Here is an 18507-nt window from a genome sequence, read left to right on the forward strand (position 1 = left end):
CTTGTACTGCTCTGCTCTATCTGATTGCCTTTTAAATGCATTTATTATCCTAATTTGAGTTTTCAAAATCTGCTATGGTAAAGTGTGATGTTCTGCTGACTTCTAACATGCCACTGGCACAACCACCTCAGAAAAGAGATCAGGAAAGCAGCACTTACCTGGGTTACTTTTGGAGGTGCGCACAGGGGTGTAATGGTTTTTGGAAGATGTCCTGACTGGGGTGTTTTCTTTGGGGGAGGTATCTATGGCCGAGATAGTCTCTCTTTCACAGTGTGCTATTGGGATTGGCCCCTGCTGCCTTAAGATGTCAGCCAGAGCCCTGGGGAGAGAGGAAAAAAAAGAAAAAAAAAACATTTTCACAAAGCAGCCAGAATGGCATTCAGCATTCTCACTTCCACAGTCACTGTATAAAACCAGCAGTACATGGGTTTCTACCATAAGAAAAAAAGAAAAAAAAAAAAGAAAAAAAAAAAAAAAGGGAAAAAAAGGCAATAAAGCAACAAAAAATATGGCTTAAAAGCTCAGTGTTTGTTGTTTTTTTGTTTGTTTTGGTTTGTTTCTTGGTTTTTTTTTTTTTTTTTTTATCTGTGCATGTGTCTACTGCATGTATTTGCAGGTTTGCCTAGCTATTGTTTCCTTATTTCCTATTATTTCACCCCAGGGTAATGTCATCTCTCCATCACTGTCTTTGCTGTCAGCAAGAGTGCAGATGGACTGCTCTCCACAGCACACAGCCCTTCACAAAGAGTCACCATGGAACTCGCCAGAGACCTAAGACTCTGACACTGTGAGCTTATAAAGGTTTCTCCAAAACTGCCCTGCCCACACCAAATTTCAAGACTGAATCAGATGAGCAGTCCAGTCCCCATGCTTCTTAAATCCTTACTTTTTCTGCTAGAAGGTCAATACACAGCAGTGATAGGAGTGGGTTTCTTAAAAGAGAACCAGCAGTCCATAAGAAAAGGACTAAAAATATTTTCATGGGTTAATGTCAATACAGCCATTAGCCTATCTTTAGCTTTTGGTCCATTAGAGGCTTCTTTAACGGTTCTGAGGTCTCACTGCTATTCCCCATGAAAAGAAATGTCACAGAATTCAGCTGCATCCAGTGTTTTCCCCTTGGATGAGTGGAGACTCAAAGGTTTTTTCCTCTGTGAATATCACAAACACAGTGGAACAATTACAGCGTGAAATGCACTGATTTTCTTAGTGCAGCCACAAGCTATCTCTCGAGCCATAGGAAAAGGGGTGGCTCGTGTGGATTATAAGGGACAGCAGCATTTTAAAGATGATGGAGTTTGAAAGGTTCCTTTCTCTTGGTAGAAGGAATCTGCCTAATGTCACCTCGGGTACCAAGAAAGATGTAAGGAGGAGAAATTCCTTCATTGCATATTGATGAGAATGATGATGGTGTTGCTCATACCTCCTCGCATTTCTTAAATGCCATATTTTTGGTCTTTTATATGAGAAATAGTTTGGGACCTGAGTCCATTCCATTTTCCAAATCATTTCCTTTACAGACTGCCATCCTTGTACATAATGAATTGCAACACTAATGTGCTCTACAGAAGAACCTCTTGGAAGACCTCAGAGGCTCCAGAGCAGGAATACATTAGTTCACACCCACCCTGTACAGCATAAGAATATTTTTTAATGTTATTTGATTATTTACTGTTTGTACAGAGGGTATAGAGGCTATACCCACTTACATGATGTGTATACATGCACACACACACAATACATATGAAGTAAAAATGTTGTCATGTGCAGGCACATCAGAGCACAAATCCCTGCCCTACATGGTACTGCACGGTTCCCTCCTGAGCAGAGGATCCATTCAGCCACCAGTAGATAGACCCGATGGCTTTTCTAGGTAAGTACCTCCCCACTATAGTACTGATCTTGCTGACTGGGGAGGATGTGGGAAGTTAATAAGGTCTATTTGGCACCAGGATCCAGTACACCCCTTTGGAGACAACACATTTTCTAAAGACGGTAGGTTGGCAGAACTGAGCCCTTAGTATGTATCTCCAAGATAAATTAAGCATCAGATGACCATTTAATGGTATGTGCAGTTCAGAAATGCTAAGAGTCATTTTTCAATCACATGGATTGTGTTAGGACCGTTATTTACTAGCCCATAGAGGCTTGGGCTCATTTTGAGCACTTGCAGAAGACACTCTTAGTGTCGAGAGTACAATCACTTAGAGCACAGAGGACGATGACAGCGTGGATAGCACTAAAACACTATATACCACTTAGCTTAATATAATAACAGCCAGCTGGGAAGGAAAGGACAGGTCATTCAGAAGGGGCTGTGTAAGGTGAGGAACGCAGAGGCAGTACAGGAAACTCAAAGACGTGGAAATGGAGTTCGAAGTATGGTGGGATGGAGATGGCAGAGCACAGGCCAGTGCTCCCCCAAGCTGAGTTTGCTTAACCTGACAAGAACAGGCTAAGAGAGGATCTGCAGACCTCTAATGGGGAGCTGTGGAGAAAACGGAACCAAACTCTTTTGGAGGTGCACAGCAAAATGACAAGAGGGAAGTAGCACAGGTTGCAGTAAGGGAACCTCTTCTTACTTATAAATTAAAACAAAGCCATGGTGGGGTTGTAAAATACTGAAATGGGGAACCAGAGAGGCTGAGGGATTTTCATGTTTGGCGATTTTCAAATTCAGCTGGATAAGGCCCTGAACAGTCTCATCTAGCATTGAAGTTGGCCTTGCTTTAAGTAGATGGCAGGACGAAGGACCTCCAGAGATCCCTTCCAACCTAAATTCTGCTATAATGCTGAGTTCACACCTCACACTGCAGGTCACCTTTTTTCTTCTGACTCTGTTGTCTCTTCTCCTACCATTATTGATCTCTCACTGGGGTTTGATACAGTCCTAAGAACTAGCTTTTTTGCCTCAAGTGCGGACAGTTTGCCTCCATTCACTAAAAATAATTGAGGCAATTAAAGGGACTATGTTTTGGTAGGACTGGAGCCAGCCAGCCTCTCAGACTCTATCTACCTGAGAGGCAAACCCCGAACCTGCTGCCCTCCACGAGGGCAAACCACATGTCTGGGTAATATTCCAGTTTGCGAGCAATTCCCCATAAAGCTCTGCTTGGTAACAGACAGGACCTGAACCCACTGGTCCTCAGCACCAGCACAAGCACAGCTCAGATGCTAGAAATTAGTTTACTCCCTTCTTTGTTCTTCCTCCTGAAGGCACAACAAGAGCTACTCTCTGGGTTAGGTGTTGGTCAGAACATGACAAGAAAATGCTTTCTAGCCAGGTGCCAGCCACATGGCATGGAGGAGACTGTTACCCTCAGGAGCACTGAGGTTATCACAGTCAATACTCAGGAAAGTGATGTCTGCTATGTCAGGCTACACATAAGATAAATTGAACATAACCATCAAAAGCAAGGCATAGCTCGTGAGTGTATGGGACTAAAATACTGTGACTTCAACCGTGCCAAAAGTATATATCTCTAAGCACACCAGTCAGGACACAGTTGTGTGTCCTGATTGCTAACTCTTAGTCCTCTTCTTTAATGTTTATGAAGGAAAATACATTGTTCAGCACCAGCAGAACAAAACATTAAAGGTGGAGGTGAGAGTCAAACCTGGATCAAACTGGTTAGTTCCTTGCCAATTCAATCACATCTCCGTGTGTGATTCAGTTGATTTCCATAAAGCACAGAGTGCTGAATCCCACACTGGTGGAAGGTCAGTCATGCTTACTGAGGAAGGATTTGGTCAGCATGAGCTTTTCAGGTACACCTATCTAATCATCCACTGAAAAAGCTTCAGGGTAAAGCTTCAAGCAGGGTAATAAAGTCACTGGAAATATTTGGGTCTTGCATGTGCAGCCATTTGGGTGCAATTAGTCTCACTGATGTCAACAGCATCCTACTCACCTGCCCCAGGCTATAAGGCACTCCAGAAATCATTCTATGACACGGGTTTTATCTCAGGGAGACAAACCTCACTTGCAAGAATGTGTTACCTGTGGCAGCAGGTGGAGTGGCCTGAGCTGCTAACTGTGCAATCATATCCTGAGATAACAATTTACAACAGCATTTTCATTAACCTCTATTAAGTGAGAACACTAAAGCTTCTTTCCATGTAAACCCAGAACAGAGGTACTGACATCAGGGATGTTATCCCAGACCAGTGCTGGACTAGCAACGCAGAAGCAGACCCAGTGATGTCTTGTAAGGCATCCCAGGTAATGAGCTTGTGTAACTTCAGACTAGTTCTTAGGGGAGAAACACAGTGGGACAAACACAAGGACCCTAGTGCAGATAAATAGTTGTGGCCATTTTCAAAAGGGGAAAAAACAGCTTGTTGGAAATTCAAAGAGACAAAGGGGATGGTGTAAGCAGGAGGGCAGCAAGGTTGGGTGTTAGCTAGGACCTTGATGCTGAAGGATGCAATCAGCAGACAAAAAGAGAAAAGAGCGAGGGCAAGCTGGGAGAGGGGCAATGGCAGGGGGTAATGGAAAAAGAAAACAGAACAAGGAGAAAGTGAGGAGAAAGGGTGGTAAAATGTAGGAAACAGACAGGAAGTAACCACGTTGAAGAACAGGTAGGGTCTAGCAGATATGTGGAGGATACTGATGTGGGCTGGGACAGAGGATCCTCTTTGCGCAACAGGGAAGTAAATTGCCAATAAAGCTTCTGCAGGCTGAAGGGAGATGATCCTTCTCTACTCAGCTCTGGTGAGACACACCTGGAGGTCTGCATCCAGTGTTGGGCTCGCCATGGACATCCTCAAGCAGGTCCAGTAAAGGCTCACAAAACCAAAGAAGGGCTTAAAGCACCTCCTACATGGGCAAGAGGCTGCGCGAGCTGGGCCTGTTCGAACTGGAGAAGGTTCGGGGCCCTCATCAATGTGTGCCAACAACCCAGACAGAGGGTGTAAAGGAGGAGCCAGGCTCTTCTCAGCTGTGCCCGGTGACGGAGGTAATGCACACAAAGTGAAGTACAGGAAACTCCACTCACACACAAGGAATACTGTTTTGTGCTAAGGGTGACAAAACACTGAAACACGTTTCCCAGCCTGTCCGAGTCTCTGTCCCTGGTGACATTCAAAATCCAACTGGCCCTGGCTGTAGGCAACCTCCTGTAGCTGGCCCTGCTTTAGGTCTGTACTAAATCTCCCAGAAGCATCTCCAGCCTCAGTGATTTTGTGAAGTTCTTGCAGCCAACTCGGACTACCCCACAGGAGGATGCAGACCCATGACCCCACAACGAAATAGGCTCAAAACACAGCAGAGGGAATTCCCTGTAGGAGGCAGATACCGATCCTTCTGGACCCACCCTAAAACAACAGCTCCAGTGGGGTGTCCTCAGGCTGGTCAATGGCACTGAGAGCAGGCCCAGGCTGAGAGCCAGGTCCTACAGGAACATCGAAATCCTCCCATCTTGCACAGGCAGCACCACCACAGCTTCCTGGCTTCAGCAACACTGGTGTGGTGATTTGCTTGTCTCCTGCACCCCTGGGGAGGAATTCCTTGCTCTCCAGTGTTCTGTGCACTGAAGGAGAAAGGATTTGCTTAAGATCACTGAGAAAGCTTGGGACAGGGCTGGGACCAGAGCCCCCAGCTTCCCAGCTGAGTGCCCTGTCCACTAGCCAAGGACGCTCCACCTGAACACACACATCCCCGCTACCCTTGGCTGCTGGTCAGGTTTTTGCAGGATGGATCTGTGGAAATGCAGAACTCATGTCAGAGCCCCAGGGACAGCACCATGAAGATAAGAGAGAAGGATTGCATTTGACAGGCTACCTCCAGTGCACATACAACCCTCTCCTTTTGGAATGGAGAGAGAGGGGGGGAAAAAAAGAAAAGAAAAAAAAAAGAAAGAAAAAAACCAAACAGGTCCTAGGTATACAGGGAGAAGCAAAAAGCTGAAACAGGAAGGAATGGTTGCTTTAAGAGGTGAGTTTGCAACACTTCGGCATTTGCCTCTGAAATGAGCTCTGAGAGACAGAATAGAACCTGCCCTGCTATCTGCCTTATTTTACCTAATCTTGGGGCTACATGTCATCATGGAAAGTGCATGTCAAACCCTTTAACTAACAGTGTCCTGAAGTGTGGCATCGCTTCCTAGATGACTATAATAAAGTAAGATATATTATTTGGTAGAGACTCTGATCTGCAGAAGGAAGAACAGCCCCTGCCTCAGCTAGACAGACATCAGCCAGCAGAAGGGGAAAAGAGGAGGGAGTATGGTGCAGAGGCAACGCTCAACTACAGAGGCTGAAGACCTCGCGGCTGGAGAGAAGAAAAACTTGCAGGGGCTGCAGAAGATCAGCTTGCTTAAGCACACTCTGCCTATTCACCAACCCCGCCAAGAAATTTAACCTCCTGTCTTCATTACCAGTGAGGTAACAGCAGGCTGGAGGAGTGCTGTCCTTCACCACAGTATTTTTAGAAAGTGGTGTCCTGTTTTCCAAATATCCACGGGTTTCCAGCACCAACTGATAGTGTGAGCATGGACACAGGTCTCCCTTCTACTGAAGAGATGGGGAGCTTTGCTGGCAACTCCAAAAGGCCAGGATGTCATCTGTGGGAAATCAGATTGGAGAAGAGAACTCTGCAGATGGTGGACAGGAAAAGGGATTGACTGTTTTCAGTAGTGCAGGTTGTACACTCACAAATTCAGTCATGCCTTATGAAAATCCTCTCTCTTGGGGATCTGACTTCCTCACGTGTGGGCAAGGAGGGGGGTGTTAGAAAACAGAATTGCCTATTCCAAGTCCCTGTGAATTTGGGGAAGAATAGAAAAAGAATGACCAAATGGATCTGGCAGAGCACAACAAAAAGAGCAACGTCTGGCTGAGCTAAAAGCCTGCTAAAAGCATAGCTGTGATGGGGTTTGTGGCAGAACTCCAATCGACTTCAGCATGGCCAGGATTTCACTACAAAGTCCTTAAAAAAAAGAGTGAGGTTAAAGACTCCCCTGTGCCCTATTACTAACCCAGAAAAAAAAAAGGCAGTTAGGCTGTGAGAGGTGATTTGTCCAGCTAGGAGCCAGATCACCTGCAAACGATGGGTGATCTTTGATCTTGCCACCAGAAGGATGAGGCATTTACTGATTACACAGCAGTGCCTGAGAAACCACTGCAGAGCAATAAATGGAGGGACACATGGGGATGCTGCTGCCAACAAACCCTGGAGATGCAGACCTGGAGGACTGAAAGTGATTCCGCCCCTTCAGACACTGCTTCTGAAGGTGCAGGGGCTGGGCAGCATGCTATAGACACACAAGTCCCAGGTCAGCAAAAGAGATAACTGGTCTCTGCGTTGAGAAGTGAAAATATCTGCAACTTCTGAGAAGGGTTTCTGGGGAGGAACTCTGGAAATGGTCATTTGCAGTAACTCAAGGGGGCACACAGAGGATGCCTGAGTATGTCTGTGAGTGTATGCATGTGCACAGGAATGGATGAACACACACGTGGCATTAAGAAGGAAAAAGGTTTAAGCATGAGGACACCCAAGAGCAAAGCATTGAAAGTTCCTGCACTCAGTAAAGCTAAGGAAGTTTTCTTTCTTAAAAATAAATGTAAGAAGGAAAAGTCAGATGTCTTCTGAAAAACCACTATCTATGAAGCTCCTGGAATCTATGAAGCTCCTATGAAGCTCCATCTTTAAATAAAAAAATCACTGAAAACTTAACTACAGACATGCTAGGGGCCGGATCCTTATTACCGTTTATGACAAAAGAATGAGGCTGGAAGTATTCCTGGTGAACTCAAAGCTAACACAGAGGTGATGTAATTACATTATGGATATGCATCCACTGTATGGAGGTAGGTATGTAGAACATACCCTTCTGCTGAAACAGAAGAGGCATAGGAGTTATATTGAAACAAGAACACAAGTTTTGCTGTGAGCTCGTCGTATCTCCTGTCTTTAAATGTGAGATGAAATCAGCAACAGGAAAATAAAGCTCCTGTCTTCGGGACAGGTTCTTCATTCTGTATCTAGGATATTAAATGGCAGCAGTGCTTAAACTGAACACATTACTCAAGCAGTTTACAGCTCTAGCATTAATATACGCGTTGATTAAGTCCAGCTCTTATTGTGATGTGGGCAAGGAATTTGCTACAATCACTAAACAACAGATAGTATGAAAACCTTTGAGAAGTGACACATTGGGTCCAAAGAGAAAGACTGTTATGCAAAGCTTTTGTCATTAAAAAGTAAAAATTGAAGCTTTCTGACTTGGTGCCAGCCTTCCCTGGCTTTATCCAGAGCACAAGGGAGAGCCTGGTGAAGCGGCGTGCCAGGGAAAGCAGGCTTGGGTGCTGGAAAGTGCTGGGAGCGGTGCTGTTGTACAGAAAAGGAACTCAGCACTTGTCCTAGTTGGAGAAAGAAGGTAAAATAAAAAGAGCAGGTATTCCAGAATGATAAAGATCTACAGGAATTAGGCCTCATACAGTTTTACAGTGTGCTATTGCTTGTGCTCTTGTGTCTGCATGCACAAAGCCAGCGAAAGCACTTGGTGGATGTGCAGCACTTTGAAAGACAAGCCAAGTTGTTCTGCACACAGAAGCAGTTTCCTGCACAAGGCATCTGTTTTGCACCAAAGCCTATGTTGTAGGTACAACTAAAGGACTTTAAATTTACTGATGCAGACTCTACTTTCTCTAAAAATCCCTATCATTGCAGCAAAGGAGACTGGGGCAAGGGCTAAAGCCCAGCAAATTATTTGCTGTGAAAGAATTTCAGGCTTATCTGCCTGGGTAATGAGATACTTGAGACCTCAGCACAATACAGAGCACCCAGATCCAAGGAAATACAGATTGCCCATGTGAGTAGGGGCAAAGGCAGGCAAAGAAACCACCATGATCTGGTTTTCCTGATAGGGTTTAGATCTTCTTATGTGAAACAGAAGTTTTAAAAGGCTTGTGATCTCCAAAGACACAGAGATCAACTGGTAGTTAAGGATATGAGACTAAAAGAAAACAAGTTCAGAGCTGGGATGGATTCCCTTGGCACCTTGTGATGGAGGGTTACTAATAGAGGAAGTTAATTAGAAAGCAGAAAAATATCAAATATATGAGAGACGCTGAAAGGATTCAATGGAGGGAGCATGGTTTTTGAAAGCAGCCTCTCTTACTGGGAGAAGTTCAAAAAGAAAGGAGAAAACTCAGGGGCAGCCAGAGTCTCTGTGCTGTTACCAAAGGCTTTCCAAAGCAGATTTCATGTGGAAAGCACAGCACAGCCCAGTTACAAAACTGTGACCAGAGCTTCAGACCAAGGTTTCCCCAGTACGTGTAAGTGAAGCAAAAGAAAAGAGGAATTGTCCAGGTACACCACACATAGGTGCACATATCCTGCCCTGGCTGGGCTCACTGGGAAGGGGCAGCCCATCACTGTCAAACAGCAGAAGGCTCGGGGCTTCTCCCTGCCGGGAGCTACAGCAGCTACACAAGGCAGTGCTGGCTGGAAGCAGGACTAGTCATGGGCACCTGCTCTGAGACAACATGACCGAGACTCAGAAACATCAGGAACAAAGGATACAAAGCAGAGCAAGGAGCAGCTGAAAGGGATGTGAGCAAGTCGGTTGAATGAGACAGAGCAGAGTAAAAATAAGCAGAGTATAAAATCAGCAGGAAAAAAAAAAAAGAAAAGAAAATAATGACAGAATCACAGAAATATTTTTTTCCGTGCAATCCCCATGGCCAGACATGTGCTCGCTGCACTCACCCTGCCCTGGGGAGGTACAAGGTTTGATTGCTTGGCTCAAGCAACGTATGGCAGTGGAGAGGAGAGCTGGATGAGCCAGCTGTGATTGTGATTCACAAAACTAAGTCAAGAGACATGTAGCTATGACAAGCTCCACTGCTCGTAAAGAGGGCTGAAACCAGCTACCCTCCAGTGACTCCTCTGGCAACCACAGGGTCCGAGAGCCATGGTGAGGGGCACCCTACAGGAAGAGAAAACCTCCTGTATTTAAGCTTTGTGCAAAACTGTGCACACCACGTTCCTGGGTCTGTGGACAAACAGATCCATTGCCTCCAGTTCCTGCTGAAATTCAGAGCTGCGGAGTGAAAACGGCAAGAAACTGATCAATTTAACAACCAAGGCCTACTTGGGAAAAGGATGTTCATTTATAGAGACAGTCACTGTTGTTATTCACAGAGCGGAGGATGCGCGGGCAGGGACTGAAGAAAAGAGGAGCACAAATATCTTTCCTCTTTGCAGCAACAAAGACGCCCTGGGAGCAGGGGACTGCGAAGCACTCCGAGCAGAAGGCGCCTGTGTCCCTTCTCCCTTTCAAAAGCCAAAACATTCATCGCACACACGCCGTGCTTGGACGGAGCCAGTGAGTGGCCTTTTAGCAGAGCACAGAGCTCATTTGCTGGGAAAAATCCCAGCGCTGCTTCTCACAGCTACGCAAGAACAGCTGGGCTTCCACCGCCGCCCCGGGGCCACCACTGCTACTAGCTCTCTCTGGCTCACAAGCAAAGGCTTCGGCTGTCCATGCAGCAAGCAATCAGTAACATTTCCAACCCTAGCTGTAAACTATAAACAGTTTTCCAATTTGTGCATTCCTAACTGAGCAATGAGTGCAATGGTTCCTGCTGCTGAGGGCTAAATAGGGGTCACAGAGCGATAGTACTAACAGTGAATTATTTATGTACTGTAGCACGGGGATTTAGGGTCATGACCATGGGAGGAAAATATTCTGGGTCACCCCTCCTTGCTACAGAACATAACCAGCTTTGAAAACAAATAGCTGATATTCCTCATTCACTGCACAAGATTCCCTAACTCGTTCCTGCACTGAAAATAAACCAAATAGTCTGCTCACTTAAGAAATGCTTGAGAAAAAAAAAAAAAAAACAACTGACAAACTGATGAAAACAAACCCGCAATCAGAGATTACGAGCAGACAAAGCATTGCTCGGTATAACTCTCAGAAATCAGCCCCAATTTCTCTCTGGAGCCCAGCATGCATCAGTTCCGGCTGTGTAACTCCAGAGCAAGATCCAGACAAGAGGCAGTCACATATGGCCAGGCTGATCCTATAATCATTAAGATCCTATAATCATTAAAAAATCAGCTGTGTTTAAAACGTTCCAAGTGTTTCAGTAAAATATGAATACTTTAGCTCCTGTTTTTCAAAGCACTTCCACTTACTGCTCTTAAAAATGAACCTAAGTATCAGTTCCTGGCGCTGCTCTGCCCGGGATCACAGCAGTGCCTCTGCTTTAAAGGTGCATGGTGGTGCCTGAAAGCAGGACCGGATCTTCAGCTCTGAAATGCACACACATATCGCAGCGCACAGTCAGCCTTTCATTCCACATGAGAGTGACGGTTCTCCTGTGGATTTGTAAACCCTCCTTTCTATCAAAAGACAGAAAAATGAGCCCTGCCTCCATCAAAACATTCATTCTAATGGAGTTAATAAGGATTTTCTGTAAAAGCTGGATGAGAAGGTAGCAGAGAAACAGCATCTACACACAGCTCTGCTAACCGACCATTTACAATGAAATGAAATTTAAAGCAGGATCTTGCTTATGCTGAAGTGCAGGGGGGTCTTTCTTAATCTTCCCCATGTGTAGGATACTGTTCGCAATGGGCTCTTTCTAGGACAGCAAGCATTTCTGTTTAAACTCTTGCTCTCCTCATTCCAGAGGTTTTGGTAGGATGCACACGGAGATTTAACGCACGTGTCATCCCTACCGTGAATTATTCTGGATGGTACACTTAACTCCAATTGACACAGCCTCAAACAGATATAAATACCTGACGACATTCTGGTTTTCTCTTTCCCTGTTACTCAGCAGCAGCAGTTCTCAGAAGCAAACAAAGACAAACCATTCCACTCCACACATTTACATTCTGCTTAGAGCACAGATAGCATTATTCCTCAGATAGTGCAGACCCTGTCTGCTGGAAATGCACTTCATAATATTTAAACCATCGTGCAATGTTGATCAAGTTCAGGTAACACAGTTCTGAAAGGTATAATCTTTTACCAGCTACCGTATTATAGAAGTCAATCAATTCCTTAAAATGCACTGAAAGTCAAGCTTTCCAAGCACTCAATCTGCCATTCATACTTCTACACAGAGGTGAATCATTTCACCAGAACTTATCTAAATAAAGAAAAGCAAGCATCAAAGAAATGAAAACATCAGGAATAATTCAGACAAGTCTGGCAACACTGTCTCTGATTTCAAAGGAGCCAACCCCGTAGCTCATTGGAGCTAGAGCAAAAGTAATACATGGACAGGCAAGCCAGATCTCCAAATTTAGTGTGAAGATAATGCACAGGCAAAGTTGCCTTAAAGCCAAATGTGCTGGACAGTTGGGGAACTAGCTCTTGGTAAAGAAAATACTTTAAAGAGCCCATTTTCTGACTATGCTGTTTTCAGGACCTGCACAGACATAAGTGACCAAAGAGTTATTACAATATTTCTAACATTGCAATGTTATTTTCTTGCAGTGATGGGGTTTGTGGTGGAATACATGGGCCAAACCCTTAGCAAGTATAAAGCAGCATTACTTTTTGGCTTTGCTGAGGAAACGGCAATTTACACCAGCCGGCACCCCCGTGTGTGTAGGCTTATAAAGCAAGGAGTCTAAATAAAACACATCTTCCCAAATAAATGAAAACTGCGTCATTCACCTCTTTTTTCAGTATAAAAAGCTAAAATTCTTCCCCTAAGACTATGTTGACTGCATTTGAAGTTCAGTCTCAAAAATATGACCCAAGGTTTTACTTGTTTTGATTAAAAGTTCTTAATTAAAATAATTTCTATGGAACATCATCTGCAAGAAGCACGGACTTTTCTCACTGATGTGCTCACAGCTGTTCTTATAAAGAAGCTCCTTGACAATTTATGTTCAAACATGGGAACCTCCTGGATTCCCAGCACACTAGAAGTACACACCATTTGAAGGGACTTGAATGCGAGCTGAGAACGTACATGTGCTTGTCCAAAAGAAGTATCATGGAAGCCTGAGCTTTTGCTTTTAAACAAGCTTTTCTCTGACACATCAAAAGAGTTTTCTCTGATTAAAAATGTTAAAACAGCAACGAGAAAAGGATATCAAACTAATTCCCTAGCAGTCAGACAGAAAGGACTATGAGCTTGAGTTATCTGATTTAAAGGGGAAAAAGAGAGAGAGAAAAAAAAAGCAATGGAAGAAAATGCACACTCCCTGCTACCACTGCTTTCCCTAATAGCCCTGGGGCTGCCCGGCAAAAGACACTTGGTGGAAGGACGCAGAGCAACTGCCTGCACGTTTCCTCAACTTCTCCCCGGCTGCCCCAGGGGTGCTGCTCCTCAGGCCGACAGGGTGGGACCCGTGGGGTTGGGGACCCCCAGGAGCGCCCCCTGGGGCCAGTAGTAGTGGTGCTGAAGGGGGTGGCGGAGGGCATGGGAAAGTGCCCCCCTTCTGGGGGGCGCTGAGGGGGCACCGGGACGGGACCCTGGGATTGAAGCTGAAGGGGGTCGGGAGGAATGGGTCAAGGGGAGAGGTGGTGCCTGGACAGACAGCACCAAGGGAGGGGGCCCTGGATGGATGGTGAAAGGGAAAATCCGTTGTTGGGTGGTGCCAAGAGGGAACTCTCAGACAGCCCCCGCAAACGGGAAAATCTGGGGTGAGTGGCTCAAGGGGAGGCCCTCGAAAGTGACAGTGCCATGGAAAATCACCTGGCCACGAGGGGCAAAAGGAGAGCTCTTAGACAACCCATGGAAAGCAGAAATGCTTGGAAGGGTGGTGCAAGGGGTAAATTCATGGCCAGGCAGTGGCCATGAGTCAAAGCCTTGGACACATAGTTTGGAGGGGTGCCCCTTGGACAGGTAGTGCTGCTAGGGAACCCTCGGACAGCCAGTGCAAAAGGGGAACGCTCAGACACCTGGCTCAGAGGGGAAATGCTTGGACTGGTGGGGCAAAGGAGAAACTCTTTGACAGGCTGTGCAGCTGGGAAGACCTTCGTCTGCTGGCTGAGAGGAGGAACAGTGGAACGGGTAGTGCAATGGGGGAACCCTTAGCCAGACAGAGCAAAGGGAAAACTCTTGGGCAGGCAGCACAGCGGGGGAACCTTCGGGCAAAGGGGCGTCCCGAGGCGGCGGTGGGGGGAGGACGGCATCGCACCTGTGTATGTTCATCTCCCGGGGCGGGCGCCGCGCCTTGTCGTAGGCCACCTTGGCGAAGACGCCGGCGATGAGCACGAAGGCGATGGCCCCGCACGAGATGTAGACGGTGGCGTTGGTGCTGTCCTTGTCCGGGTCGTACTTGTCGGCGTCCCCGTCGGCGCCGTTGCTGCCGTCGGCGGGCAGCGCGCCGCTGGCGGTGGTGGGGTGGGCCCACTCGGGGCTCTTGTAGTTGCGGCACAGGCTCTGGTTGAGCTTCTCGGCGCGCTTGTTGCAGCAGAAGCGGTAGAAGCAGGTGCCGCAGCAGTAGCGGAATCCCGTCTGGCTGTTGTTGCACTCGAACTCCTTGTCCCACTGCCCGCTCACGTCGTAGTACCCCCAGCACGTCTCGTACGCCGGGGCCGAGCCCCCGCCGCCGCCCCCGCCGCCGGGGGGCGTCCTGCCCTTACCGCGCCCGGGCAGCGCCGTGGGGGCGGCCGCCGCCGGGCCCGCCAGCGTCTGGTTGAGCAGCTCCTTGCCCGGCCTGGGGGTCCGCCGCGGCGCCGCCGCCCCCTGGGTCCGGTTGCCCTTGGCGCGGGGGGGCCCGGCCGCCTGCGCGGCCGGCGGCGGGGCCGGGAGCTGCAGGGCGAGCAGCAGCAGGAGCAGCAGCGGCAGCAGGTGCCGCGGCCCCATGGCGGGGCGAGGCGGGGGCCGGGGGGCGGCGGCGGCGGCGGCGGCGGTGGCGGGGGGCGGCGGCGGGCGGGGGGGGGCGCGGGGCTCAGCGGCCGCGGCGCTGCCCCATGGGGCGCGGGGGCGCCGCTGCCGCTGCCGCGGGGGGCTCCTCAGCGGCGGCCGCCCGGCGCCGGGCGCTTCATGCCGGCGGAGCCCGGCGGAGCCCGGCGGGGCGCGGCTGGAGGCGGCGGGGTCCCGCGCGGGCCGGCGCTGCTCCGGCGAGGGGCTGCGAGAGACGGGGAGAGGGTCAGAGCGCGCCGCGCCCCGGGCAGCCCGGCCCGCCCCCGCCCGCCCCCCGCCCACGGCCTTACCATGCCGGAGCGGGACCGCAGCGCGGCCGCGAGCAGCAGGCGGGCTGCCCGCGCTCCGTGCCGAGCCGAGCCGTACCGAGCCGCTCCGGATTAAGCCCGCCCACCGGCGCCGAGCCCGCTCCTTACATCACTCCGGGCCGGCGTCACCGCACGCCGACGGGCCGGGTCCGAGCCCCCCCCGAGCCCCCCGACCCGCCCGGGGCACCGTGCAGCCCCCCACACACACACCTCCGCCGCCGGCCCCGGGTGCGGGATGGGTTGCCGTGCCCCCGCGGGGCCGTGCGCGGTGCCCGTGGGCTCGGAGGGCTGGGGGGGGTGGGGGGGACACGGCCCCGCCGGGCTGTGCGGTCCCCGTGGGTGTGCACGGGACGGCGGTGCCCGGAGGGGCGTGCAGGGGGTGTAGGTGTGCAGTCCGTGTGTCCCTCCAAGTGTGTGCGCTGGGCGTTCAGGTGTGAGGTTACAGTCCCCAGAAGTGCAGGAACGCGGTGGTCCCTGCAAAAGTTTGAAGGCTACATAGACCCTGTAGATGTGTATGGGTTTTAGGGACCCTGGGGACAGACGCATGGTTACATTCTCTGTTGGAGTGCGTGGGATGTGTGGCCCCTCGGTGTGTTTGAGCAGGCCCTATAAATGTGTACAGGTTGTTTGCGCGGAGCCCTGCAGACAGGCATGGGCTGCCGGGGCTGATGGAGCCCGGGTGCCCCCAGGCAGCTCAGGGGCAGAGCTCCATCACCTCCTCTGAAGGTCTCTGTCCCAGGGCAGTGCCCACAGCAGAACCCAGTGCTGCCAGGTGTTGCCCCTTGGCCCTGCCACCCCCTGTGCAGGGAGATGCCTCCCCAGGCTTCACAGCAATTGCTGCACCAGCCTGCACCCAGTCCAGCTGTGTCCCAGTTCCCTGCTGTGCAGGCTCAGCTGTTCCCCTCAGGGCAAAAGAGAAGGCATCCCTCAACCTGGCCAATGCACTCCCCACATCTCTGAACCAATTCCTTTCCAGGGTGATTGGGGGTGCCTTCAGATGGGCTAGTAATGGGCTATCTGTGTCCAGAGTGATCCAGGCACAGCCACCACCGGTTTGTTTAAGGTATCTTTGAGCAAGCTTCCTGCAAGCACAGGCGATTTCAGTGCTGTGAGCCGCTGGGCCCCCAAGCCAGAATTTCCTCAAAGTACTGGTGCTTCCCCCATGTCCCACTGCAAACTACACTAAAGCCTTTACAAACATTTCCTGAAGACATACAAGGCACTGCCAACTGTAAGGACACACAGAGGACAGAGAGGAATCACAGCAAAGAGGAGTGCACGCAGACGGAGCTGAAGTGATGCCCCGCAGCTGCAGACAAGCGGCTTTCGGGGACGTGGGGAGGGTGGTGTAGGGGGAGAAGGAGGACTGGAGAAACCACCCCTGAAAAGTCTCCTCCCCTGTACCTCACACACTGTGACTCATTAAACATGGGTTTAAATCCCCACAGCTCGCGGCTGGAGACTCCCTTAGGAGAGCCCACAGGCTGTGAGGTTGGCAAAGAAAGCTTTAGCTCTGCCATCTCGATCTGCTCTGGTGCTGGGGTGACTGACATCAGACTGTCTCTTTCTTCCTCGAGAAGACCCGCTCTACCATAGGAGCACTGGACTTTGCAGACATGCCCAGGTCACGCTGGTAAATTACAGCCTGGGGTGCCCAGACCTCAGCAGCAGCTGACCCCAAACTCAAGGGAGGCAGGAGGAGGCAGCCTGAGACCCGTGTGGCATGTCACCACCCAGGTGAGCATCAGTGTGAGCTGGTTTAACACTGGTGCCTTTCTGAACCCCGCATGCTGTGAGCCCAGCTCATCTGTCCTCCCTCTGGGGACAATGCTCCTATTTTGGTATACCACAAAACCTTATGTTAAAGGCTGCAAACCAGACTCCTTCCTACTTGTTCTCTGAGGAGGAAGCAGCAGGTTTGGCTCCTATTGGGAGGCCATCTCCAGACATTATAGGTCTTCCAGCTCCCCAGCTTGGCTTTGTTAAAATCACCATGGCAAGGATCTTTAGCCCAGAGCTGCCTTGAAACTCTGTGTCCTGCCCCTGCCTCTCTAAGGTGGGTGCTTTGCAAGGTGCGTGAAGTCAGGATGGACAAATCTGCGTCTTCCTCTCATCGGGTTGTTTCCTGCACCCTTGCGCAGGTACCGAGGTCTGTGCAGAGGCACTGCTCTGGGGAGGGGAGTCACCACCAGAGGAAACCCAGCATCCTCTCCCACGTGGGCAAGGCTGCCTGCCTAAGGGAGTCCAGATTCACAGTTCTTGAGACATAAACTGTCTCAAGACTCCTCTATCTTTATGCTGACTGTTACAGTGACATAGAAAATGCCTAGCAAAATGGTATCACCTGGAGAAGAGCACCAAGTGTTAAGTATTCTGCCCTACAGAATATTTTGGGTCAGAGACTCGCCTTTTTTAGTGTGCCTGCACAGAACTCCAGTGCTGGCTGATGTCTGGGCTCCGCATCCTGTGATGCTGCTTGGGCTGTGTCGGAGCGAGGCCATGATGAAACACCCAGGTGCCTCTGCTTCCTCCCACTCCATTTATCACCACCAATAAGCGTGCTAATGAAGGACAAAGGCTCCACAAATCTTTGTGATCCTGTTGCCTTGCCCTGAGCCAAAATAACGGGATGGAAAGAGCTAAAGCGGATGTGGAAGGAAGTCACTGAGGTGCGATACCGGGTGTCTGGGCTTTCCTGGGGCTTGCAGCTCGTTTCTGGCTGCAGAAGGGAAGGACAGTGGCTGAGATGCACGCAGCAGAAGGGACCCTGCCCCACACCGACCCACGACAGCAGTGACGAGAAGCCCAGGACAGGGCACTCCAGTTACCGCCCTGCTCCCTGGCTCCATCTCCACCTGGAAAACACTGCGAAATCTCCAGCATTTTCTGGTTTGTCTCCAGTTCCATCCTCCCCCGTTGTTTTTATCAGCGTGCCTGTTTCAGAGCTGTTGGCTTGTTTATCTTCTTTCCTGGGTGCTTTCATCTCTCTTCTGGAAATCCCGCGGCTGCTGGCAGCGAAGGGAAGTGCAGGTCCAGTAACTTCTGTTTAATTTGATCCGTGCACAGGCTCGTTCACCTTTAGCCTGTTTTCCCTGCCACCACTTGTCGGACTCTGATGACTTTGTGAGGAGTTTGTAATGAGTCTGATGTGCTCAAAAGCTGATTCTTCCTCGTCAGGGGATTAAATTGTGACCGTGAATCTTTATTAAAATGAGCTCAGCACTTTGGACCTAATTTTTCTTCTAAAATTAATGTAGCTACAAAAAGCTAATAATAGGAGTTTGGGAGATTATTTCTATGAAGCTGAATTCTTTCTTGCTTGACTCAAAGTGGGCTTCTTTTATGATTG

The 18507-nt window shown here is 49.6% G+C and overlaps 1 protein-coding gene across 7 annotated transcripts in view; it reads right to left on the reverse strand.

Annotated features, from left to right (window-relative positions):
- SHISA6 (shisa family member 6) overlaps nt 1–15272 on the reverse strand; it is a 255547-nt gene extending 240275 nt beyond the window's left edge. For 4 of the 7 annotated variants that reach the window (XM_068654928.1, XM_068654925.1, XM_068654924.1 and 1 more), the window contains exons 1-3: nt 15141–15271; nt 14120–15055; nt 159–319 (exon numbers count right to left, since the gene is read on the reverse strand). In XM_068654928.1, the coding sequence (XP_068511029.1) occupies nt 159–319; nt 14120–14790 (832 nt within the window). In that variant the 5' untranslated portion in view covers nt 14791–15055; nt 15141–15271. Of the gene's footprint in view, nt 1–158; nt 320–14119; nt 15056–15140 lie in introns of all 7 variants that reach the window. The other 3 variants (XM_068654927.1, XM_068654926.1, XM_068654923.1) reach the window with 1 other exon arrangement.
- Between the last annotated feature and the right edge of the window lie 3235 nt (nt 15273–18507).

Source organism: Anas acuta, chromosome 18 (genome assembly GCF_963932015.1).
Source record: "Anas acuta chromosome 18, bAnaAcu1.1, whole genome shotgun sequence".
Taxonomy (NCBI): Eukaryota; Metazoa; Chordata; class Aves; order Anseriformes; family Anatidae; genus Anas; species Anas acuta.